General features: G+C 47.7%; 1 protein-coding gene across 1 annotated transcript in view; it reads left to right on the top strand.

The window, feature by feature from the left end:
- LAMA5 (laminin subunit alpha 5) overlaps positions 1-26590 on the top strand; it is a 261360-nt gene that overhangs the window by 167069 nt on the left and 67701 nt on the right. The window contains 22 exon segments of the mRNA XM_056844902.1: positions 955-1097; positions 1183-1289; positions 1619-1772; positions 3189-3349; positions 4214-4322; positions 5366-5463; positions 6705-6906; positions 8271-8397; positions 8913-9052; positions 10179-10294; positions 11273-11484; positions 12400-12604; positions 13723-13867; positions 16353-16493; positions 17474-17635; positions 18972-19073; positions 19172-19255; positions 20766-20996; positions 21488-21601; positions 23232-23359; positions 24910-24990; positions 26298-26512. Coding sequence (XP_056700880.1) covers positions 955-1097; positions 1183-1289; positions 1619-1772; positions 3189-3349; positions 4214-4322; positions 5366-5463; positions 6705-6906; positions 8271-8397; positions 8913-9052; positions 10179-10294; positions 11273-11484; positions 12400-12604; positions 13723-13867; positions 16353-16493; positions 17474-17635; positions 18972-19073; positions 19172-19255; positions 20766-20996; positions 21488-21601; positions 23232-23359; positions 24910-24990; positions 26298-26512 — 3177 coding nt within the window.

Below are 26590 nucleotides of genomic sequence, written 5' to 3'. Positions count from 1 at the left end.
AATGCTGAGAGAGTCAGTGTGGTGCAGTGGTTAGGAGCAGTGGACTCTAATCTGGAGAACCAGGTTTGATTCACCACTGCTCCACAAGAAGCCAGCTGGGCGGCCTTGGGCTAGTCACAGTTCTCTCTGAACTCTCTCAGCCCCACCGACCTCACAAGGTATATGTTGTGGGGAGAGGAAGGGAAGGTGATTGTAAGCCGGTTTGATTCTCCCTAAAAGGCAGAGAAAGTTGGCATATAAAAACCAACTCTTCTTCTTCCCACGTGGTTGTGGTGTGTATAAATATTCACACACTCCTGACCTGACTGTGGTTCTTTCCCTCCGAGTTTCCTTCTCATTTTCATCATCAGTGTCATGTATGTGTTTGTGGGTGACCATGAAGTTGGGGCAACTGTGTGTTCATGACTGACCTCCCCACCTGTTGATGGACTCTTGAGCGAAAGAATGTGGGAGGGTTCACTACAAGAACTTGCTAAATTACCACGAAATGTTTTCCACTGCTTGGGTGCCTTCTTTCCATGGAGACGGTGGAGACCACAGAGGGTGCCATTGAAACTGGCTTCTAGTTGGCTTTTGGGATTCATGTTTGGTATTGGGTCAGAGATCATTGGGGCCTCTGGAGCGGCGGACTCTGATCTGAAGAACTGGGTTTGAGTCCCCACTCCTCCACATGAGCGGCTGAGGCTAATCTGGTGAACTGGATTTGTTTCCCCACACCTGCACATGAAGCCAGCTGGGTGACCTTGGGCAAGTCACACTCTCTCAGCCCCACCTATTTCACAGGGTGTCTGTTGTGGGGAGGGGACGGTGATTGTAAGCTGGTTTGATTCTTCCTTAAATGGTAGAGAAAGTCGGCATATAAAACCAACTCCTCCTCCTCTGCTCCTCCTCCTCCTCCTCCTCCTCCTCCTCTAGACCTGACTGAAAGCAGGCCTTTTGCTTTCTCTCCTCCAGGTACAGAGCAGACCAAGCAGATCGTGTTTGTCCCCAGCAAGGAGCCGGCGTTTGTCACGGTCCCCCGGAACAGCTTCGGCGAGCCCTTCGTCCTGAGCCCCAGTGTGTGGTCTTTGATCATCGAAGCGGAGGGGGTCCTACTGGTAAGGGTCACCCTCCCTTCCCCCTCCTCTTTCCTGCAGGCAAGCAAGGAGAGCGACGTCTTGACCTTTTGGCCCTTTGTTTCAGGATTACCTGGTCTTGCTGCCCAGCTCATACTATGAGGCTCGTATTTTGCAGCTGAAAGTCTCGGAGCCTTGTACCTACAACCCGTCTCCAGAACAAGCTGGTCAAAAGTAAGGCTTCCATTGCAGTCTTTGTCATGAGAGGGGGCCAGATAGAAGCCAGCCTTGGGCCCTAAAGGACCCCCACCAGATCTCTGATTAATAAAAAGGGGAGCAGCTATCTGCCAGGCAATATTGGGTGTGTCATTGGATTTTGTAGGAAACGTGCAGCGTAGTTCTTCAAGCTTCTCCCTCCAAGTAAAGTGCAACAAGGCTGCATAAATGACCAATGTGTTTTGCTTTTCATCAAATGCTGTTCCAGAGGCTCTCTGAGAAAAAATCAGTATTTTATTTTACCAGGCGCCTCGAGGCAGAAATGATTTTGTTTCTGTTCTTTTTAGTTGCCTCCTGTATAAGTACTTGCCTGTGGAGCAGTTTCCCTTTGGGTCGGGCGAAGATGCCGTGTGCAGATGGGACAACAATTTACCGAGACCCTGTCCTAAGGAGCAGGTCACCCCTTCGTACCCTGAGATGGTGATATGTAACGGCAGGGATGTAAGTAGTTCAGTTTGGGCAGCCAAATCAACACCTGCCCGCTCTGGTCCTTATCCTCACTATAGGAAGCCTCAAAGTTTGAGCTGAAAGCTATAAAATCTATAACAAAATAATTATATTTATTATATGATGTTCACCAGTGGTTTCCAAAGTGGGCAGTACCACCCCCTGGGAGGGCAGTGGGACTATCTAGGGAGACACTAAGAGGCAAGGGGGCAGCAGGGGGGTACTAGAGGTGGGCCCCTTCAACTGTGTTGTTCACTAATTTGCAACAGATCAAGCGATGGCACCATGCTGGCAAATTTGGCGGAAACTATCAGAATTTTGTTATAGACTTTGAAGAGCTGGTATCATTGGATCAAGTTCATCAATTTTGTTGAATAAATTTCAACTAAAAAGTTTTAATTTGATTTCCTCCCCTCCAGCTACCCCTCCCCCGGTGCTGGTTTTGACCTTTAAAGCTTTACACGGTCTGGGACTTACGTATCAACGGGACCGCCTCTCTTGGTATACCCCCTAAAGATCTTTACGGTCATCAGCTAGTAATCTACTGGTGGTCCCTGGCCCTAAGAGTGTGCAGTTGTCCTCGACGAGAACCGGGGCCTTCTCGGCCCTGGCGCCGGCCTGGTGTAATGCTCTGTCTGGTGACATCAGGGCCCTGCAGGACCTTAAAGTGTTCCGCAGGGCCGGCAAGACAGAGCTTTTCCGCCAGGCCTACAGTTGAGGACAGCCGCAGGTATCATCCTCTCCTGGCCTCCCTACTTTTCCCCCCTCCCGCATCAATTCTATTTTCGTTAACTGGGGCTAACCTGCTGCATATTCCGAGCACTATGAGTTGAATTGGGCGCCATCTGGGGTTTTAAGGCTTTAATCGGGATTTTACTGTTTAATTTATAAATTATTATTGATTTTATTGTGGATGTTTTGGTGTATTTTAAATGATGTTACCTGCCCTGAGCCTGGCCATGGCCGGGGAGGGCAGGTTATAAATCGTAAGATAGATAGACAGACAGAAAGATAGACAGACAGATCTACATAGGGTAGCACTGTTCTGCTGGTTCTGATGAAACTGTTCCTTACTTGGCATGGTTTTAGGATGATTCTCACAGAGGGAATACACACAATAAACTTGCTGGAGCTGAAATTAGAGATGATAACGGATCTGGCTATTAATTAGCATATTGCTTCCTCTCATGGATCTTACTCTATAAAATATGCCTTTGCTTCAGTTCTGGTGTCATGGTTTCTACCTGTTTGCCTCTACCAGAGTTTTCCCAAAAAAGGATTTCCTTGAATGAAGGCAGCATGTCAAAAGTTAGATTTAGGTCCCAGAGGGCATATTTTAGTTCAGGATATCACGAACCCCAGCCTGGCACCCTTTTCTCTTTTAACTTTTTCCCTCCTCCTTGTACGTAGGTGGAAATTCAGCTACGGATTGCCGTTCCCCAGCCCGGGAGGTACGCGCTCCTAGTGGAGTATGCCAGCGCGGATGCTCTACAGACGATTGATGTATCAGTGAGCTCACCGCAGCATAGTGTTCAGTCAGCCACTCTCGCTCTGTACACCTGCGAGTACAGGTATGGACCCCGATAGGAGAACTAGACTCAGTGGACCGATATGCATCAGTATACACTGAGGAATAGGATCCACAGTTAGTGTGGCTACCCCTGTAATCCCATTAACCATAAGTGATCCAACACATTGCTTGGATTAGGACCAAATTCAAATTTATTAATACTGTCGACTGACCAGTCACGTGCCAACACATCAAAATTTCCAGACCCAATAGTTTTGCATCGCAGAATTACAGACTGCCCGTACATATAAAGGTGTAAGCAACCCCTGGTTTATTGATGAAATTGTAAAATATTCTAACCATCATTCTCTAATAAAGCTCTGCGTATTTTAATAGCAACAGCGCAGAACTTGCTTGGATTAGGACCGAGAGGCATGTCTTTATGGCTCTACCTGTTCTCTTTTATAATCGACTAAACTCCCTGTGCTTTCAAGGTCTTCATGTTCAGACCGAGGTTTGCGTTGACTGCAGTTCGGTGGAAGGCGCTTGCCGTTCCGATTCTCAGCATTGTCCATGCCAGTGGCAGAAAGCTGAGCCAAACAGTCCACATCCTCAAAACAGGGCACGGTTCCGCTGGAAATAGCACAAGCATCCTGAGCCCCTAAGCTCTGTTTAGACAAACGGGCAGGGTTGATGTGGGTGACAGATTGGCTTCATTGTCTGGGGACTCTTTCTCGCGAGGTCAGATTTCAGGCTGCGACCTTCACAACGAGGAAGCGAAGGCCTGGGATATCCGTAGGAAGCCAGCCCTTATCCTTGCCCAAGAAAGGCTGTACCATGCCTCTGCATATTAAGACCGACAAGAAAAAATGTATCTGGCCAGACAAGGCCGTCCTTGAGCTCGGTGGCTGTTTTTGTCTTGCAGTTTCCTTTGCCGTGGGACAGTTTTAGATTCGCTGAATCGCCTGGCAGCTTTCGACTTGGCCACGCAGGCTACGGTTCGGCTTGCTGTGGATCGAGCTCATTTCTTCCTGGTAAGCCTTCGATGTGGAGCTCTGGCACAAACTAGATGACCCTTGTGGTCCCTTCCAACTCTATGATTCTATGAAACCCACCACCAGACCTTGACGGATCAAGATCACGTGTTCATACAGCGGAGCTAGGAATTGTGAGTTTGGACCCTCAGGAGTGAAGGGCTGAGACCAAGACCATTCCTGGGAGCCAGCGTGGTGTAGTGGTTAAAAGCGGTGGTTTGGAGCAGTGGACTCTAATCTGGAGAACCGGGTTTGATTCCCCACTCTTCCACAGGAACGGCGGACACTAATCTGGTGTACCGGATTGGTTTCCCCATTCCTCCACATGAAGCCATCTGGGTTACCTTGGGCTAATCACAGTTCTCTTAGAGCTCTCTCCGCCCCACCTACCTCACATGGTGTCTGTTGTGGGGATGGGAAGGGAAGGAGATTGTAAGCCGGTTTGATTCTTCCTTAAGTGCTAAGAAAAAGTTGGCATATAAAAACCAACTCCAACTCCTCCTCTTCTTCTTCTTCTTCTTCTTCTTCTTCTTCTTCTTCTCCCCCCCCCCACTCGTGCTAGGGAAACTCAGTGGGTGACCTTGGGCCAGACACACTCTCTCAGCCTCGCCTACCTCACAGGGTTGTTGTGAGGAGGAAATGGAGGAGAGGAGAATGATGTGAGTTGCTTTGGGTCCCCATTGGGGAAAAGGCGGTGTATGAATGAATGAATGAGTGAATAAATGAATGAATTAAATACATAAATAGGGCAGCTGCTGCTTCTGTGATTAGAAAAATCACAAAATGTCTTCTAATGATAAGAAGTAGCCACTGCTTTCTTCCATGTGTTTCCTCGCAGATGTTTCTTGTGGATGTGATAGAAAATTTGGGACTTCTCATCCGTTTTACCTTGCAACTCTCAGGTTGCTTTACCTACACCTGTACAAAAAACAAAAATTATTTCAGCAGTAATGTCTGCGCTGGCTGCATGTGACTTTTGTCCCAGGAAATGAAAAACACAAATAATTCCTTTTTCTTCCTCTCTTTCCTCCTCTCCCTTTTAGTACAAAGTGTACCTGGTACCTTACGACCGATTCACCATGGAGTTTGTGGAGCCACAGGTCCACTGCATCAGTGTCCACGGGATATTCGCACCTAATAGGTAAATGGCCTTAAGGTTTCTTGAACTGTGATTTGCAGGCCCTTTTCCCAATGCAGGACTACAGCTGAACATCAAGAAAACAAAAGTAATGACTACAGGAGAATTACACAACTTTAAGGTTGACAATGAGGAAATTGAAATTGTTCAAGACTTTCTATTCCTATTCTAAAAGTACCTTACATCGGGCATGGAGACACTGTTAGTTTATTGTAATGGGACTGAGGCACGCCATTTGTTTAGCACCATCTGTGTTCCTGATACTTTCCTAGGTGACTGACCTAAAGTGCTGGTAAACTAAAAGGAGGCAATAGGAACATAAGGGGGGGAGGGGGCATGGCTCAGTGGTAGAGCCTCTGCTTGGCATGCAGAAGGTCCCAGGCTCAATCTCCAGCAATTCCAGTTAAAGGGACTAGGCAAGCAGGTGATATGAAAGACCTCTGCCTGAGACCCTGAAGAGCTGCTGCCGGTCTGAGCAGACAATACTGACTGGTGGACCTAGGGTCTGATTCAGTATAAGGCATCTTCATGTCTTTATGAGAGATAAGAGAAGTGATTAAGGAATGTGCAAAAATCCAGTTACATGTATTTGACCTTTTCATTTGTGGGCAGGAATCTTGCAAGGCAGCACACAGAATTTCAGAAAAACAGGCGTTGTTGTGTGTATAAGTAGAATTCTGAACAACAGATTTTCAGATCTTTTAAGTGGATGCATCATGTTCTGTGGTTGGAATGACTGATGTGCACTTGAATATAAGTAGAGCCCATTCCTGAAGGGGGGGAGCGAAGCTCCTTAGAAGCTCCGCACCAGCATAGGTGCCACCTTATCACAGAATAAGGTGGCATCTACCCCGGCGCGGGGGCAAACACGCCAGCGTCCGTTCCCCACCGTCATGCCGGCAGGGCTTTCCCAAAAGGCTTTAAGAGGGGAGTGGACATGTCCATGGAAGAGAGGGCTATTCATGGCTACTAGTAAAAATGGATACTAGTCATGATGCATCCCTATTCTCTCTAAGATCAGAGGAGCAGGCCTATTATATTAGGTGCATTGGAACACAGACAGGACAATGCTGCTACAGTCGTCTGTTTGGGGGGCTTCCTGGAGGCACCTGGTTGGCCACTGTGTGAACAGACTGCTGGACTTGATGGGCCTCGATCTGATCCAGCATGGCCTTCTTTATGTTCTCATGACTTCTGCTTGGCTATGGAGCTTGTGACCTTTTCTCTGTTTCAACCCTTCACAGCAGCTCCTGCGTCCCATCAAGGTATCAGAAGATCTCGCAGTCAGTAATCCTGGAGGAAGCGCAGTTGCTGCCGGTCACTCCAGGCTTCCCCCTCATCCATGGCTTTAACATCCCCCCGGTTAGCATCCCACCGACACCGCTGCTGCGGCCTCCGACCTTGCTGGACTCTTCTGCAGAACTCATCCTGCTCCAGACTCCGCAGGTAAGGTTGAGCGGCAAAAAATGCAGACTCTAAACTGTGTGAATTCCAGATGTTGTGTCTCTGGAGAGCAAGCCATATTGTTTTTGCAGGGTGGATGGGAATGACATTCCTAGGTTCCTACAGTGTCTGCATTTCTATTCATGTTCCTTTGAATTCTATTTTATTACGTTTCTACCACACCCTTTCCCAGCACAAGCCAGGCTCAGGGCGTTTAACAACAACCATAATACCACAATTTGTACATTATAAATATTGTGTGTGTGTTAAGTGCCATCAAGTTGCTTCCGACTCATGGCGACTCATAGCCCTCAATTTGCAAGATCTGAGCAAGGCTCAGATAGGACATTTTGGAGGACTGATTCATAGGGTCGCCATGAGAGCCACCATGGTGTAGTGGTGTAGTGGTTAAGAGCGGTGGTTTGGAGCGGTGAACTCTAATCTGCAGAACCGGGTTTGATTTCCCACTCCTCCACATGAGCGGCAGACGCTAATTTGGTGAACTGGGTTGGTTCCCCGCTCCTACACACGAAGCCAGCTGGGTGACCTTGGGCTTGTCACAGCTCTTTTAGAGCTCTGTCAGCCCCACCTACCTTCCAGGGTGTCTCTTGTGGGGAGGGGAATGGAAAAAGATTGTAAGCCAGTTTGATTCTTCCTTAAGTGGCAGAGAAAGTCAGCATGTAAAAACCAACTCTTCTGCATGAGTCAAAAGCGACTTGACGGCACATAACACACACACACACACACACACACATTTAAAGGGTTAGAGTCAGCATGGTGTAGTGGTTAAAGGGTTGGTCTAGGATCTGGGCAACCCAGGTTCGAATCCCCCCTCTACCATGGAAACTTGCTGGGTGACCTTGAGCCAGTCACACACTCTCAGCCTCGACCCTGGCAAGTATTTGGATGGGAGACCTCTGAGGAGTACCAGGGGTGTGATGTAGAAGCAGGCAATGGCAAACTTGCTGAAGAAGGAACCGGAGGCCAGAAGTGTGAGAAAGGAAGGCTCTGCTGGGGGAGGGGACGGGGGGCAAGCGGGCCGCTTTCTTGCTGTAAGAGGACTCAGGAGGCAACCAAAGCCTGATGAAGAAACTGCAAGGCAGGCAACAGTAGAAGCAGGGTGCAGAGTAGAGCATAGCAGTTGTCTACATCCAGGAGACAGTAGGAAAGTAAATACTTACCAGCAGCAACTTGCATACCAGAGAAGTATATTTGGGAGGGGGTATTCCTGGCATACGGGGCTGGAATGGAGCAAGCAGCCCCATCACCCCACACACCCTGAGCCAAAGGGATACTGTGAGTTAGAGACCCGCAGAAATGCTACCAACAATAACATGAGGCGTTACTGGGCTTGCGTTTTGTTGCAGACAACCATCGTGTTAAATGGCCACATCCAGAGCCTGGGGCGTTACGCCTTCATTTTGCACTGCTACCAGCCCAATCACCCGACGTTCCCCGTCGAAGTGTTGATCAACGGTGGCCGGATTTGGCAGGGTAAGTGGCACACCGAGTCACGAGGGGGCTCATCTTCAGGGGGGCTAAGTGGATTTTTTTTAAGGTGGATATTTTTTTTTGCAGAGCAAATCTTTTGTACCTAAATTGGTCACTGGTTCCCCGTGCAGACCCAAGAAGGTTATTTTCTACGCTGCCTGATGTAGTAGTTCCCCTGAAGCTCTCTGTAGAACATATACACCAGGGATGTTGAACTCATTTGTTACAAGGGCCAGATATGACATAAAGGTCACTTGGCTGGTCGGGCCAAGCATCGCCAGCCCAGATTGGGAGTGGGGGTGGCTGCCCCAGCTTGCCAGCCCAGATTGGGAAGGGTGCTGGCTCGTGGCCAGAGAAGAGCTCTCAAGGGGCCGGATCCAGCTCGCGGGCCGTATGTTTGACACCCCTGATATAAACGATGTGGAGAGACTGCAACCAAAGGGCAAGATTGCCAGTGTTTACAGCAAAACAGGGCATGGTACGTCACCTAACCGAATTTACATTTTCTGGCTCTCCAGGTCAAGCTAACGCCACCTTCTGTCCGCATGGATATGGTTGCCGGAGCCTGGTAGTTTCTGAGAACCAGATTGTCCTGGATGTTACAGATAATGATTTGAGCGTGATCATCCGCGTGCCGGAGAACCGGCATCTTTGGCTGGTGAGGTCCTAACTTGGAAATCTCTTTGCCTCATCTGTAAGGATTGATGGCAACAACCAATGAGAGTGTAGAAATGGGGTCTGCATCCTTCCCAATCGATACAGACTCTTATCTCTATGCAGCAGGCAAGCCTCGCGCGCACCTGTCATCCTGGACAAAGCCTCTATTCATATGGCTGCCAAGCCTGCGTGGAACTCGTATCTTCTTCTCGCTCATTAGCCATCATCCAGTTGCGTGAACAAAATTTGCTCCTTGGAGGGCAATGGATAGTTTGTTGTGTATATGGGGGATGTGTGCCCAATTTCCTTCTATGGCACAGATAACATCACATGATGCAAGTATTCTGCATAGGAGCCTCATCTGCACACAGTGCCCTTTTTCTCAAGGGACAAGAAGAGGCGTTTCCCTTCATCTTCTGTGATATGATTTGCATGCTGGGGGCAGTGGTTCTCTGCCATGTAAAGAACAGAACTTCCACAGAGTGTGTACAAGATGGGTTCAGTTCCCCACTCCTCCACATGAGCGACAGAGGCTAATCTGGTGAACTGGATTTGTTTCCCCACTCCTACACACTAAGCCAGCTGGGTGACCTTGGGCAAGTCATGCTTTCTCAGCCTCACCTACCTCACAGGGTGTCTGTTGTGGGGAGGGGAAGGGAAGGCGATTGTAAGCCGGCTTGATTCTGCCTTAAGTGGTAGAGAAAGTCAGCATATTAAAAAAATACAACAAAAAAAGGCCAAGGGCAGTGATGCAAAATGAAGTTTTTTTTTAAAAAAAATATTCAGTTAAGCTCACCTTCCCTGGAGGTTTTTAAGCAGAGGTTAGATGGCCATCTGTCAGCAATGCTGACTCTATGACCTTAAGCAGATCATGAGAGGATGGGATCTTGGCCATCTTCTGGGCATGGAGTAGGGGGTCACTGGGGGTGTGGTGGGGAGGTAGTTGTGAATTTCCTGCATTGTGCAGGGGGTTGGACTAGATGACCGTGGTGGTCCCTTCCAACTGTATGATTCTATAAGTTAAAATTGCCAAAAGGATGGTTCTAGGTTCCTAGAAATGAATAATCCAGCTGGGAGGGTTGCTGGTTAGCCCGGCTCCCCATTTTAACTCGTTTGTCTGCTTGTAGGATTACATCCTTGTGGTTCCTGAAAACATTTATGGCTCCAGCTATCTTGAAGAGGAGCCCCTAGACAAATCCTATGATTTCATCAGCAATTGTGGAGTCAACAGCTTCTATATCAAGTAAGAAGCTCCCTTCCCAGATGGATCTTTCTGTGTGACACCGTAAGGAAAGATCCTGAGTCTCCACTCCCTGACCTCTGGGTAGCCTGATGAATATATCTGGAATTGGATATAACCAAACTTTTCTCAATAATTATGTAAAACTGTTCTTTTTAACAGCCTTAGTGCTGTTTCAAGCTCCTTCATAAAGTTCCGTTACTTCTTTAGAAGTGCTAGATTTGAGTTTGTAGAACCTTAAAAACCATCAAGATTACCAGAGTCTTTAAAGTGCAAATGGACTTGAATTTAGCTCTTCTACTGCAGACCAAGACAGCTACCCAACTGAAATTTACTTCTTTAAGTAATGTGTGTGTGTGTGTGTGTGTGTGTGTGTGTGTGTGTGTGTGTGTGTGTGTGTATGTGCAAAGTGCCATCAAGTCGCAGCCAACTTATGGCAACCCAGTAGGGTTTTCAAGGCAAGAGACTTAACAGAGGTGGTTTGCCGTTGCCTTCCTCTGCATAACAACCTTGATATTCTTTGGTGGTCTCCCATCCAAGTACTAACCAGGGCCAGCCCTGCTTAGCTTCTGATGAGATCAGGCTAGCCTGGGCCATCCAGGTCAGGGCTGTTTAGGTAATACACGCCTTAATTTTTAGTTTCTTCATCAACCCTTTGAGACCTTGGAGAGCCGCTGCCAGTCTGAGTAGACAATACTGACTTTGATGGACCAAGGGTCTGATTCAGTATAAAGCAGCTTTGTGTGTTCGTGTGGTAACCCTTCGAGCAGCTCTTGTGTGTATTCTGTACAAGGTCCGTTAAGCTATCTAGGTGCAGAGCCTGATAGCATCAACCATGGCTGCTTAGTCTTATCAGACCAGTTCTCATGTTGGCCAAGAGAAGCTCCAGGGCAGGATGGGATGAAAGCTTTAATTAGCTCATAGGATGCCCTGTCGTGAGACCCCAGTGCAGAAAACGCCCCCTTCTTTCTCTGTTCCCAGCCCCGTGACGTCATCCAAGTTTTGCCAGGACGCCGCCATCTCCATCTCTCTTTTTTACAACAACGGGGCCCAGCCGTGCCGCTGCCATGAAGTGGGTGCTGTCCGGAGCCAGTGCGAGCCGTTCAGCGGCCAGTGCGCATGCAAGGCAAACGTCATCGGGCGGGAGTGTTCCCGCTGTGCTACGGGCTACTGGGGTTTCCCCAACTGCAGGCGTAAGTGCCATTCTGTGCGAGATGCAGAAAAGCTGTTCTTTTCGAGGACGACTCGTATGCTGTTTCCAGCTCTGTGCGAGTTGCCTGAATGCCTCGAATCCCATACAGCTGTTACATGAATAGATTTATTCGTAGGCTTTGTCCATAGGGGAGGGTTTGTGGCTCAGTAGAAGAGCCTCTGTTTTGCGTGCAGAAGGTCCCGGGTTCAATCCCCAGCACCTCCAGTTAAAAAGGACCAGGTAGTAGATAATGTGAAAGACCTCTGCTTGAGACCCTGGAGAGCTGCTGCCAGTCTGTGTAGTCAACACTGACCTTGATGGACCAGTGTAGTATAAGGCAACTTCAGGTTTGTAGTGGTTAAGAGTGGCGGACTCTAATCTGGAGAACCGGGTTTGATCCCCCACTCCTTCTCATGAGTGGCGGACGCTAATCTGGTGAACTGGGTATGTTTCCCCACTCCTCCACATGAGCGGCGGACTCTCATCTGGTGAACCAGATACTCGACGAGTATCCTGCACCCCTTGTCAGAGAGGAGGAGAGAGGAGATGCACTTTGCTTTTGACTGACAGGGAGAGAAATCCAGCTGTTCAGCCACTTGCCCCGTCTTCCCAGCCTCATTTCTGCCTTAAATTTTATTGGCTAGAAAATCGCTATCTCCGTCCCTCAAACTGGCTTTCATGGTTGCTTCTATGGAGGTGGCTGTCCAAAAACGTATTAGCCAGGCCTGCGATGGCCAGCTCGACTCCTTCACCCTAGAAGCAGCTCACCAGGTTTTGGAATATGATTAGAAGTGACTCGCCAATCTAAACTCATATCAAAATAAAGGTATTTGGACAGATGTCCTAGGCTGACAATGCTGTGTGCATTCCCATGCGCGTGTCTTTGTGATATACACCTGCTGCTTCTTGCTTGCAGCCTGCGACTGCGGGATTCGTCTTTGCGATGAGCTGACGGGACAGTGCATCTGCCCGCCGCGCACCATCCGACCGGAGTGCACCGTCTGTGAGCCCCAGACCTTCGGCTGCCACCCATTGGTTGGCTGCGAGGACTGCAATTGTTCTCACGCTGGGATCCAAGACCTGACAAAGCTGGAATGTAACGTGGACAGCGGGCAGTGTAGGTGGGTACGATTGGTCCCATGCGTAGTAGGCAGCATCGTTTTTATGCCTCACCCTAGTACCTTTTTTATTTTTTTTATTTTTGATAGATCTAAACAGAACAGAAAAAAAGATTAAATACCTTATCGAAACAACAATTACGTCAACAGGCAAAGCAATGAAAGAATATACATTTAATATAATAAACAATAGTATAATAAACAGTAAATAATAGCTATCTAGAAGTCTATTCCTTGTTGGAATAGAATCCTGAGCATAGAATCATAGAGTTGGAAGGGGCTGTACAGGCCATCTAGTCCCAACCCCCTGCTCAAAGGTGTTCCTGTGAATACTACTTCCTGTGGCTGTGAATCTGGAAAATCCTGGCTCGTGCCAGAGATGTCAGAGTCCTTCCAATCATGTTGTTAGGCAGGAGGTGCATAAACAAATCCCCCAGATGCCAGCTTTCCTCAAGGCCTTGGTTCAACATCCATTATTTATTGGTTTGTTTTTTCAACTTATAACCTGCCCTCCCCGGCTGAGTACCCAGCTTGCTGGGGGTAAAGGGAAGATGACTGGGGAAGGCACTGGCAAACCACCCCGTAAACAAAGTCTGCCTAGGAAACGTCGGGATGTGACATCACCCCATGGGTCAGGAATGACCCGGTGCTTGCACAGGGGACCTTTACCTTTTTACCCTGGCTGAGACCAGGCTCAGGGTGGGTAACATCATCCAGACACATCAAAATCAACAATAAAAGTCATAATTCTAAAATTAAACAATAAAACCCAATTAAAAACCTTAAAACTCCAGATGGCGCCTAATTTAGCACACAGTGCCAGGAATAAGCAGCAGGATTCCCCCCCCTCCATAACAAGAGTAACATAAAAACGAGGGGGGGGAATAGGGAGGCCAGCAGATACCCTTGGCTGTCCTCAACTGTAGGCCTGGCAGAAAGTCTGTGTCTTGCCAGCCCTGCGGAACTCTTTAAGGTCCCGCAGGGCCCTGATGTCACCAGACAGAGCATTCCACCAGGCCGAGGCCAGGGCCGGGAAGGCCCCGGCTCTCGTTGAGGGCAGCCGCACACACTCTTAGAAACAAGCGGGAGAAACTAACATAAAATTTCTTTCTCTTCTCCAGGTGCAAGCCCAACATTGTGGGACGACGGTGCGATCACTGTGCCCCGGGCTATTATGGCTACCCAAACTGCAGGCGCTGTGACTGCCACCAGGCAGGGACGGAAGCGGACGTGTGCAATCCGGTCACTGGCCAGTGCCACTGCAAGGTGCATCTGATGTGCCGGCTGTTGCCCACGCTGCGGTCTAAGAGGCTGGCGAAGGATTTGGAGAAGGATCTAGGCCGGTGCTTTCAGTGCCCGGCGGCTTCTGACACCATAAAACTCTCTGCCCTGTCAATGCCGTTTGCCCTGCTGCGCTCAGCTGTTCGAGCGCACAGTGGGGGGTTGCCCTTGGGGGGGCATCTGTATGACCGTCTGAAGTTAATTAAATGGCAAGCGCCACTGTGCTTTAGCTGGGAAGCCAGCTCTCTGCATGGAGGAACAAAAACGTCACTGAAGCAAAATGCTTTGTCACCAGCTGTGATTTACTTAATTTTTTGCCTTGAACCCGCGATCTTGAAAAATGATTCAGCTCATGCCAGAATGAAAATTCTTGCCTGAGGCAGAGCTTTTAGAGATGGCACGTAAAACTACTTTACTGCCGGCTGGTGTAGGACTGAATTTATTTGCAAAACGCAGATTGGAAGTGGATACCATCCAGATCCGCAGTTTGCGTTGCAGCTGTGCCACGCTCCGTTGAATCAGTTGTCCTTTCAAAACATTTAAAGATGCAAAAACAGTTTTGGGGGAACAGAATTCCAAAGGTCAGGTCAGTACTCTGTTACTGAACGCAGTGGGTCAGGTTTCTCCCTGGGTCCTTCGTTTCCCTTCTAACCTGCTGCCGAAGCGGAACGGAGTGAGTGTAAACAGCGATTGTGCATATCAGCACATTTGTGGAAATCGGCAGCGTGGAATTGTATAATTGCTCATTCGTACCACTGCTGTAGCAGTTCAGTCATGCATTTCTCTGAGAGCAGTGAAACAAACAGACAAAAGAAAAGCCAAAAGAGGAAGGGAAATCTTTCTTTAGGTGGGTGGCCGATAAATCTATACCTGCCTTCTCCCAGGGGCAGCTGATGGAATAACCCCATGACTACGTAATCACAGGCTTTGCTTTTAGTTTAGCAGCAGTTAATAGATCAGCAGCAAGACACGGGAGCAGTGTAAGCTTTTGCAAGCCAGTTCAAACCAAGGTTGAGCAGTAAAATGCTACTGGGTGGAAAAACAGTTAAAAAACAAGCAAAAATAAGCATCGTAACATAGCAAATAGTGGCTGTGACTGACCCACTGAGAGATGTAGCCCTACATTCTGTTGTAGGGATGTCCTAATTACAGAAGGTGTCATTAAAAAGGAGAGGGATGGTATATTGTTGGGAGGGAAGGCAGCGTGGTATAGCCCGATCTCGTGAGATCTCGGAAGCTAAGCCGGGTTGGTACTTGGATGGGAGACCACCAAGGAGGACTCTGCAGAGGATGAAAATGGCAGTCCACCTCAGCTTCTCACTTGCCTTGAAAGCCCCTTGCTGGGGTCGCTATAATTTGGTTGCGACTTGATGGCACTTATGTACATAGTTAAAAGAAAAAGAGGTCTGAGTCCCACTGACCCTGGCATTTTCCTCCGGCCCAAAGAGGCATCCACTGACTCCTTGCACCAAGGGAATGTACCACTACTAGCAGAACAGATCCGTGGAACCAATCCCTGTGGATCATTTCCATCTGGATAAAGGAAAATGCTGACTATAGTTCTGAGGAAGCATGTTGTTCATTTCAGTACAGCTTCCACCTGTATTCACGTGGCAGCTTATGAATGGTTATATGAACATCAGAAAAGCTGTGCTGGATCAGACCAAGGCCCATCAAGTCCAGCAGCCTGTTCACACCATTGCCAACCAGATGCCTCTAGGAAGCCCACAAACAAGACGGCTGCAGCATCATTGTCCTACCTGTGTTCCACAGCACCTAATATAATAGACATGCTCCTCTGATCCTGGAGAGGTGTGACTCATGACTAGTATTTGTTTTTACTAGTAGACATGAATAGCCCTCTCCCCACTGAACATGTCCACTCCCCTCTTAAAGTCTCCCAAGTTGGCAGCCATCACCACATCCTGGGGCAGGGAGTTCCTTAGTTTAACTATGTGCTGTGTGAAGAAATACTTCCTTTTATTTGTTTTGAATCTCTCACCTTCCAGCTTCAGCAGATGATCCCACGTTCTAGTATTATGAGAGAGGGAGAAAAGCTTCTCCCTGTCCACTCTCTCCATACCATTATCTGCTAGTAAAAATCGATACCCTTCTCCCCCCCCCCCCGAGTATCTCATAAGAACATAAGAAAGGCCATGCTGGATCAGACCAAGGCCCATCAAGTTCAGCAGTCTGTTCACACAGTGGCCAACCAGGCGCCTCTAGGAAGCCCTCAAACAAGATGATGGCAGCAGCATCCTCCTGCCCGCGTTCCACAGCACCTAATATAATAGGCATTCTCTGATCCTGGAGAGAATAGGTCATTTCAAGTTCCTCCGTTCAGACACACCTGAAGAGTCCCCCTCTTCCATTCCCAAGTCTCCACGTTCCCCACTTTTCTTCCTCTTCTAATCAGCAGGTAAGAGGAGAAATGCAAACTCAACCCTTTTCTGTTTGTAAATCTTTCTAGGAAAACGTGGAAGGTCCAAGGTGTGACCAGTGCCACCTGGGGACCTTCTCCCTGGATGCGAACAACCCAAAAGGCTGCACCCGGTGCTTCTGCTTTGGGGCGACAGACCGCTGTCACAACACAGAGAAGTCCCGCGTGCAGGTGATCGGGCAGGGCCAGAAGGTGTAATTGTTGATGCCTTGAGAGAAGAAGTCGAGGGATGGGAATCTTGTCTTTCTTCCCTCACTGGGTGGCCAAAACGATCCAAATTTTTCAAGGTCACAGATCCGGAAAAGGAGTGCTAATAAGAACCTAAGAACATAAAGACATGAAGCTGCCTTATACTGACTCAGACCCTTGGTCCATCGAAGTCAGACCGAGAGAGGCTCTCCGGGGTCTCAGGCAGAGGTCCTTCACATCACCTACTTGCCTAGTCCCTTTAACTGGAGATGCCGGGAATTGAACCTGGGATCTTCTGCATGCCAAGCGATGCTCTACAAACTGAGCCACAGCCCCTTCCATCAAGTCCAGCATTCAGTTCATACAGTGGCCAACCAGATGGGCACCTGAGTCTTGCATTTGCATTAGTGGCAAAGCCGAGTGTCTTTTAATCTCCTGGGACTTTTTGAGGCTGTTTCTCCTCACCCCCCGCCCCCCATGCTTGCACATCTGTTAGTATCCTCTAGACTTGAGGCTTCAACTCTTGCTAGACTTAAGGGCTTGAATGCATGCATCCTTGGTTTTGGCCCCCAATTTATGGAACGGCCTGCCCAGCAAGGTTAGGAAGGCTCCCGCTCTTCCTGCTTTCTGTAAACTATTCAGAGAGCCAGCGTGGTGTAGTGGTTAAGAGCAGTAGACTCTAATCTGGAGAACCAGGTTTCATTCCCCCACTCCTCCACATCAGCGGTGAACTCTGCTGGGTGATATTTCTAGCTCTTTAGCAACAACCTATATGCCATTGTAACACATACATGCAATGAACAGGTAGGCAGAGCAGCAGGAGACAGATGACTAACTCATGACTTGCCTACAAGTTTCTGAACATAGTTAACGAACTTCTATGAGATCTTGGATGAGCCAGTATTTGCTGATTTTAAAGCTTTCTGAAATATTCACAGGTCATTTTTTTCCCTTCCTCATAGTTTATTGACATGAGTGGGTGGAGCTTGCTCAGCGGAGACCGCCAGGAAGTACCTACCTCTGTCAGCCTGGAAGAGGAGGTGGTTCGTGCTGATCTCAGGAATTTCCCCGAGGCCTTCCAGGAGCTTTATTGGCATGCTCCCAGCTCCTACCTTGGTGACAAGGTAAACAGCTCTGGATATGGCTAGGTGACTTCTCCTCCTGGGCATTTTAGAGTGGGCTAGTAAACATTTTCAGTGTCTTCCAGCATGGTGTAGTGGTTAAGAACGGTGGACTCTAATCTGGAGAACCAGATTAGATTCCCCGCTCCACCACATCCAGCCTGCTGGGTGACCTTAGGCCAGTCACAGTTCTCTTAGAGCTCTCTCAGCCTACCTCACAAGGTGCCTGTTGTGGAGGAGGGGAAGGTGATTGTAAGCTGCTTTGTGACTTTTCAGTAGAGAAAAGTGGGATATAAAAACCAACTCTTCTTCTTCCACTGTTGCTAGTAATCAAATGCCAAATTCTGGTATCGAACACAGAAATTAAGCTGCTGTGTATAGTAGGCTTTATTTCCTGACTTTGTCCAAATAGTTTCTTCTCTCTTCCATTTGTTGATACATGATTATCATCCAGCTATCCCCTTTTCGTGTTTTATGGCATAGGATTGTGTTCCCCTCTGTATATACTATAGCAGCTCTAATAGTTCAAACCAGCCTTATCTTGGAAACTAAGCAGGGTTGGCCCTAATTGGCATTTGGATGAGAGACCACCAAGGAAGTCCAGGGTTGCTACATAGAGGCAGGCAATGGCAAACCACCTCTGAATGTCTGTTGACTTGAAAACCCTACAGGGTTGCCACCAAAGAAGTCCAGGGTTGCTATGCAGTGGCAGGCAATGCCTGACCACCTCTGCCCATCTTTTGCCTTGAAAACTCCATGAGGTGTAAGTTCATGGGGCCACCATGAGTCGGTTGGGATTTATAGAATCATAGAGTTGAAAGGGACCATCAGGGTCATCTAGTCCAACCCCCTGCACAATGCAGCAAAATTCACAACTACCTCCCCCACACACCCCCAGTGACCCTACACTGTACCTTACTGCATATACCACTAATATTTAATATTACATACACTAATATTTAATAGCACCTACCTTGCTTTCTTGCTAAACTAAAAAAGACCCAGATCTGTAAAATTTTAGATGTCATGCACAAATCTAAAGCAAAATGCTCAAGAACATAAGAAAGGCCATGCTGGAACCAGACCAAGGCCCATCAAGTCCAGCAGTCTGTACACAGTGGCCAACCCGGTGCCTGTAGGAAGCCCACAAACAAGACGACTTCAGCAGCATTATCCTGCTCAAAAAAGGCACATTTAGGTAAAGAGCAGCGATTCCCGCAGATAATTTGAAGCTGCAGGTAATTTTGATACAGAGTCTTCATTTGGGGGGTGGGCGGGGGAGTGGTCATAAATGGCCCTGAATACAACACACCCCTTTGTGACTTTCCTCCCGTTGTAGGTTTCCTCCTACGGTGGATACTTGCGCTACGAGCTGCATTCGGACACTCAGAGGGGTGACGTGTTCATACCAATGGAATCCCGGCCTGATGTTATCCTCAAGGTACACAAGACAAGCTTCCCTCCTGTCTTCAGCTGCTTATTGTTCCACCAAGCGACGGCTTCAGTCTGTTAGTTTTGTCTTTTTATTTTCTTTACCAGGGGAACCAAATGAGCATTATGTTTCTTGAAGGCACCTACCCCATCCCTGGAGAAGTCTATGAAGGGAAGCTTCACCTTGTAGAGGTCAGTTCAGATGCATAACCGGGCAAGAGGTTGGACCTGCCAGGCAGGGAATCCTCCTGAAAACCAACTCTTATTGTTGCAAGCCGAGGTATCGATGTTGGAAACAACGAAACATATGTTCTTGAGATGTCCTTTTTATAAGGAGGTTAGATTAAACATTTTTTAAAGCCTCTGTTAGATAGGTTTTCTTATGAAACCGATTAAATTAAACTTGGTTTTCTGTTATTGGACAAAAACCCATCAGATTTCATGCCAAGTAACCAAATTCTGTTTTTTTGATAATCAGGGTTGGGGGGGGGGGGAAATAAAATAAAACCATTGTAGGTTAAACCGTCTTAAAGGGTTGAAGGTTACATTTTAAAAAGCTTTTAAGACTCGAATTACATTGTCATTGTAGTGAACTGCTGTTTTCCTTTTCCCCCCTGTAATACTGGTCAATGACCGTAATAAAGTTATGATGATGATGTATTGATGCTCTTTGCCACATGCGCCTGCACTGGTTGTATGTTGCCGACAGTGCGCTTGCACTAGAATCTGGAAATGTGCTCTCTTGATAACCCGAGAGAGCCTTGCAGCCCGGGCAATGGGATTATCCTTTTTGGAAAAGCTTTCTAAAGAGCCCTTGTTGGGTGTGTTCTTCAGGAGAACTAGGAAAAAAATGTTTTGTGGATCACCTGGAATTTTAGCAATCCGTGGCACAAAAGCCAGGTGAGATGTTTAAAGGCTGGTTATGACAACTTTTTTTTTCATATGGGGCCGTCAGAGAGCTGTCGGATTTTAAGCAAACGTTTTTTCACCTGAGTGCTCAGGTGGTTAAGAGGATCCAGAGAGCTGGCATGGTGTTATGGTTAAGAGCAGTGGACTCTAATTTGAAGAATCGGGTTTGATTCCCCACTCCTCCACATGAGCAGTGGACTCTGATCTGGTGAACTGGATTGGTTTCCCCACTCCTCCATATGAAGCCAGCTGGGTAACCTTGGGCCAATCACAGTTCTCACTGAACTCTCTCAGCCCCATCTACCTCACAAAGTGTTTGTTGTGGGGAGAGGAAGGGAAGGAGATTGTAAGCCGGTTTGATTCTCTTTAAAAGGTAGAGAAAATCACCCTATAAAAACCAACTCTTCTTCTTCCTCTAACTCTACCTCTAACTCTACCTGTAGCAAGACCAACCACATTAATTGCATCTGGGCCAGATAGCACTCTTCTGGGTTTGAACTGGAGCTAAACTAAAATATGGCGGGGCCATCCTTTGGAACGATTGCTTGGATAACTTTCTGGCCTTTTCTGAGAAAGGGTGAACCTGTTTGAGTAATTTTAAAACTGTCTAGAATGCAGCTTTTCATTTAGAAAGAACCTTTTTCATTCTAGCTGTAGAATGCTACATAACGGTTTGGGGCCCTGTCCAGAACATTCTCTGTAGCATGACGTTTGAATGAAACATCTCTGTGACACACTACGTTATAAGGAAGCCACAAAATCCTACTAATGCCAGCTGCCTTCCCTTCTGTAGGGTCACTTCAGACATACCGAGACACACAACCCCGTCTCCAGAGAAGAGCTGATGATGGTTCTGGCAAATCTGGAACAGCTGCAGATCCGGGCGCTGTTCTCCCAGATCTCCTCCTCGGTGTCCCTGCGTCGGGCAACTTTGGAGACTGTGTCAGAGATGGGCGGGGGCATCCAAGCCAGCAATGTGGAGCTCTGCATGTGCCCAGCCAATTACAGAGGAGATTCCTGCCAGGTGCGGAAGACGGATGGATGGATGAGCATTTGGACAAGCATTTATGTAGAGCAATCAGAACTCCTGTTATTTATAAAGTAGGGGTTGCCTCTCCTTCGGCGAAAAAGGATTGGCAGTCTTTGGCAATTTTAATAAGATTGTATTTGTTTCATGGTATTTTTATGGCTAGGTTAGCTTCATTAAGAATTCCACAAGAACGCCTGGAGGTCTTTGCCACCTCTCTTTCGTATGGGGAGGTTCCTGTTGATTATAATATAATAATAATTGATGCAAAAATACAGAAAAAAGCAATAACAAAAAACATAGATACAAAAAGAATATAAAACAAATGCCCGCCAGGATTGCTATAGATCATAGAGATTGCTATAGATATTGTCGAAGGCTTTCACGGTCAATATTACACAGCCCGGATAACCTACAAGAACCAATTGCTATAGATGTTTGCCTCCTGATCAAGGTGTGATGTGTATTCTGTTCTCCTTTGTCATTAGGAATGTGCTCCAGGCTATTACAGGGACACCAAAGGGCTCTTCCTGGGGAAATGTGTTCCGTGTAATTGCAACGGCAATTCAGATCAGTGCCTCTCGGGGTCTGGAATTTGCATCGTAAGTATCTGGAGTGCATGCCAGCCTCCACTTCTCTAAAAGATTCCCTCCTTCATTTCCTGTAGAGGCGTAGATCTGTTTACATGATCAGAGTTGCTAGCGGTTGAGAGATGGTTCTGGGTTGTTCTACGGAATCGGCAATCCTTTAGCAAGTGGCAAAGTCCTAGGCAGTGACCCATGTACATTTGTCTACAAGGCTTGGACTCAATCTACCTCTGGACTTCTCAAAAGACTGTCCTGCCATTGTTTTATAGTCCTTTATTCCCACATGAAACTGGCATGCTATCATGTCCCCCCACACCTCCATATATTTATTTATTATTTATTGTTTCAATTTAATACCCAGCTCTCCCCGGCTGAGACTGAGCTCAGAGCGGCTTACAGGAGAGTAATAACCCATTTAATCAATAAAACCATTCGTATTGTATCTATTTGAAGAGTAAAAAGCTGATAAGCCACTTACATCATCTTTAGAAGGAATAAAATCAACAATTTTCAGTTGTTTTGTAGACTTAGTTGGAGAAAGCTGGCCTGAGTTCCTCCTCCCTTTTCTTTTCCGTCTCAGACGCAGGCTCATGGTTTACAACCACAGCAAAGATAAGCCCAGCTGGAGTACAGGGAATTAATTACCTGGGACTGCTAGAAATAAACAGCAACCTCTCCAATTAAAATTAAACTAAAATGAGATAAAATAAATACTAAATCTCTAAAATTCTGGCAGGAGAACGTGACTCAGCAGCGGGCCGGTCGCCATCTTGGCTAGTCCAATAAAAACATTAAAACAGCATTTAAAATAGCCCTAACGTTATAAAATCCAATTGTCCTAAGACTATTTAGGCACCTCTAGATGTAAAACGTTTTAACTAGGCGAGCAGATGGATTAAGATACAGCAACGGTGAGGGTTGGGAGGCCAGCAGTCATATATAGGAAGCCGTAGCTGGATGCAACCATAAGCCCCTTGATTAACAATGCATTTCAGCTTATCTGTAAGCACCTGAACATGTAGATCAAGTCTGAACTGCTTTAAGTGACTTGATATCTCAAGACCAATCGAGCAAATCCCATGTTAATCTCCCCTGCATTTTAGAACTCAAATGCTGCATGTGAGATTGCACTGCATTGATGATTGTTGATTTCCAGACACTTTCTAGGACCAAGTGAACTGTAATCCCCCCCCCCACACACACACTCCCATAATACTAAAAGAGGAGGCGTGGCCCAATGATATCTGTTGGCAGTAGATTCAGGACACGCAAAATAAAAAGTTCTTCTTCATACCCTGCATATTTAACGTAAGGAATTCACTGTCATATGGAATGGAGATGGCCATCAGCTTAGATAGAACTTCCAGGTTCATGAGCAGTGTACCTCAGAATTGTTTATTTAGAAATTTTATATGCATCCTCTTGTTGGAGTTGACTCACAAACCAAAATAAACGTTTTGGCCTGGTGCGTAAAGGAGAGTAAAGTAGGCTGGCCATTGCTGGACGAGTTGAATTGTTGGTTCCGAGCTGGCGCTGTCTTCATACAATCTTCTGTAAAGGCACAGCCAGATATGCCAAAGGAGGCCACGGTGGCAAACTGTAACTACAGAACATTTGAAGTGAGTTCCTTTTCTCGTCTCTGCAGAACTGCCATTACAACACTGAGGGAGATCGCTGCGAGAGGTGTAAGGATGGTTTTGTGGGGAACTCTTCGCTCGATGGATCTCTGCAGTGCATCGGCTGCCCGTGTCCTCTTTCGGTTGCTTCTAACAAGTAAGCCTCTCGTGCAGACCTGTCCCCCTTGACTGACCCCTCCCTGGTGAAACATTTCCTTTTGTGCTCTGGGAAGGATGGCTCGGTCACTCTTGTTAATCCTGGTTCCTTCATTCTCTAGGCTTTTCCAAAGCCCTGCTCTTGTTGTTAAGTCCAGTTATCAGATAGAAAAAAGAGGAAGGAATGACCAAGTAGACTCTGATCTGGAGAACCAGGTTCGATTCCCCACTCCTCCACATGAGTGGCGGAGGCTAATCTGGTGAACTGGATTTGTTTCCCCACTCCTACCCCTGAAGCCAGCTGGGTGACCTTGGGCTAGTCACAGCTCTTAGAACTCTCTCAGCCCCACCTGTCTCACAGGGTGTCTGTCATGGGGGGGAGGTGATTGTAAGGGGATTTGATTCTTCCTTAAGTGGTAGAGAGAGTCAGCCTATAAAAACGAACTCTCCTTCTTCAAGTTTAGGGGTGTTTCAAATATTAAAGAAATAGGAAGTGCGTGCCTGGCTACTGGAGTGTGTTGTGGGTAGACTGCCAGACCGGGGAGGCCGGTTTTAAATCTCCCTGCTTGCCATGAAACTAAATGGATGACCTTGGGCTAGTTGTTGGGTTGGGACCCCCAGAGCATTCTAGCTGACATCAGCGGAGCGCGACTGGTCTCCCTTCTGCAGCAGCCCAAAAATAACTCCCAAAATTATGTTCCTGGAGTGCCCTGGCAGGGAGAGGGGGAGGGGGAACGTTGTGTTTCATCAGTGGCAAGACTCCATGAGACCCTAGCAATTGTCTCTCCACCTCACCTCCCTCACGGGATCGTTGTGAGGACAAACTAGCGGAGGGGATCCACATATGTCACTGTGAGATCCTTGTAAGAAGGGCAGGATAACAGTGCACTAAACGGATAATCCCACATGTGCCTGCAGTATGTCAGAGCCAGAGGGGTTTTTTGGGGTTTTTTTTTGCATTTTTACATGCAACAGGGAATCATGATTTGACAGTGTGGTACATGCATACAGCATTCAGGTGTTAAGCTCTGTGCTGTGTGAAGTAGCCTGACTACAGCATCGTATTTGGGTATGATTGCCCCTGCCTTCTGAAGCCATAGTAATTCATTCACTGTTGCTGGCAGTAAAACCATTCACTTCAGCCAGCATGGTGTTGTGGTTAAGAGCGGTGGTTTGGAGCGGTGGACTCTAATCTGGAGAACCAGGTTTGATTCCCCACTCCTCCACATCAACGGTGGACGCTAACCTGGTGAACCGGGCTGGATCCCCCACTCCTCCACATGAAGCCAGCTGGGTGACCTTGGGCCAGTCGCAGTTCTCTCAGAACTCTCAGCCTCACCTACCTCCCAGGGTGTCTGTTGTGGGGAGGGGGAGGGAAGGTGATTGTAAGCCGCTTTGATTCTCCCTTAAGTGGTAGAAAAAGTCTGCATATAAAAAACAACTCTTCGTCTCTACTGTTTACTTTTGGGAAGGGGGATTAAAGTACTGCTCCTGATGATGATGATGATTTAAGATGCTCATCCTCTCTTTCCATCCCCCCCTCCCCCCCAGCTTTGCCATTGGGTGTGTCAAGAGAGGCTCTACCACTCAGTGTCTCTGCAAGCCTGGCTACGCTGGAGTTTCCTGTGAACGGTAACTCATCGTCTAGGTTATCTGTGAATCTTCTCTCACTGAATGACAGGCCGTTTCCCAGTCCCTGTCAATCCCCATGAACGGCGCTGCCACCAGAATCACACTGGATCAGCATTCAGTTAAATCCCAATTTTGATGACTAAGGCTGGCTAGCCGAAGCATTACCCCTGAAACCATTCGTCTTAGGACACAGAAGAACTCTTGAGGACACAATGTTTATATGATAAAATGAATGACTTCATCATAAGGAACGTATATAAAGTTCAGAATATTCATTCACTTCTCTCAAGCTCTGGCCCGATACCGGAGGGAAAAAAATGTAAATCAGTCAAAGGAAAAAATAGAGTACAAAATACAAAACAATAAACCTTACTAAGTCTATCCCTAGTAGCTTCCTTTCCTAACTTCCTCACTTTACCAAACCCTACCAATGAAGCCAGTGTGGTGTAGTGGTTAAGAGCCGCGGACTCCAATCTGGAGAAGCAGGTTCGATTCCCCACTCCTCCACATGAAGCCTGCTGGGTGACCTTGGGCCAGTCACAGTTCTCTCCAAACTGTCTCAGCTCGCACGGAGGCAGGCAGTGGCTGCCACTGCTGAATGTCTCTTGCCTTGAAAACCCTACGGGGTCGCCTTACGTCAGCTGCAACTTGACGGCACTTTCCAGCACCACCACCTTTGAAGCTTAGCTCTTCCTAAAAGAAACACAGACTCCTGTCTGATAGCCTTCCCCAATATCTGTCCGTCCATCCATCCATCCCTCTATCCATCCGTCCATCCATCCATCCATCCATCCATCCATCCATCCTTTATCAGACAGACAGAACATTCACTCCTGGCTGTTTCTCATTGGTTCTTTCTGTTTCTGTCACTCAGAGACACTTAACTTCTCCCTCCCTCCCTCCCTCCCTCTCTCCCCTCCCTCCCTCCCTCTCTCTCTCTCTCTCTCTCTCTCTCTCTCTCTCTCTCTCTCTCTCTCTCTCTCTCTCTCTCTCTCTCTCTCTCTCTCTCACACACACACACACACACACACACACACACACACATTTCCCTCTCCTGCCGCTTGGTTTTGTCTGAGGAAGTAGGATGAGCCACAGAAACCTGCAAAGCAAACATGAGAACTAACCCCACAGCTAGACCCATAGAATCATAGAGTTGGAAGGGACCACCAGGGTCATTTAGTCCAATCCCCTGCACAGTGCAAGAAATTCACAACTACTTCCCCCACACACACACACACACACCCAGTGACTGGGGCATTGAGGATGCACCTGCTGGAGTTCCTGATGACCTCCTTTTCTGTCCACAGGTGTGCTCCAGGTTACTATGGAAACCCTTTAGTGATTGGAAGTACCTGCCAGCCTTGCGATTGCAATGGGAACACCGACCCCAACATGCTCTTCAGTGACTGTAACGCACTGGATGGGTCCTGTGCGGGCTGCATGCACCACACTGCAGGGCGCCAGTGTGAACTGTGCGCTCCTGGTTATTATGGCGACGCAGTGGTGGCAAAGAACTGCACTGGTAAGTGTGGCCCATCTTGGGCAGCCGGCTGCATTCCTGGGCACATGTGTCAGCTCTGGAGGCCAATTGCCAGCAAAA

The sequence above is a fragment of the Euleptes europaea genome, chromosome 2 (genome assembly GCF_029931775.1).
Source record: "Euleptes europaea isolate rEulEur1 chromosome 2, rEulEur1.hap1, whole genome shotgun sequence".
Taxonomy (NCBI): Eukaryota; Metazoa; Chordata; class Lepidosauria; order Squamata; family Sphaerodactylidae; genus Euleptes; species Euleptes europaea.
The sequence above is the reverse complement of the archived record's forward strand: the minus strand, read 5'-3'. Positions and strand labels throughout refer to the sequence as shown.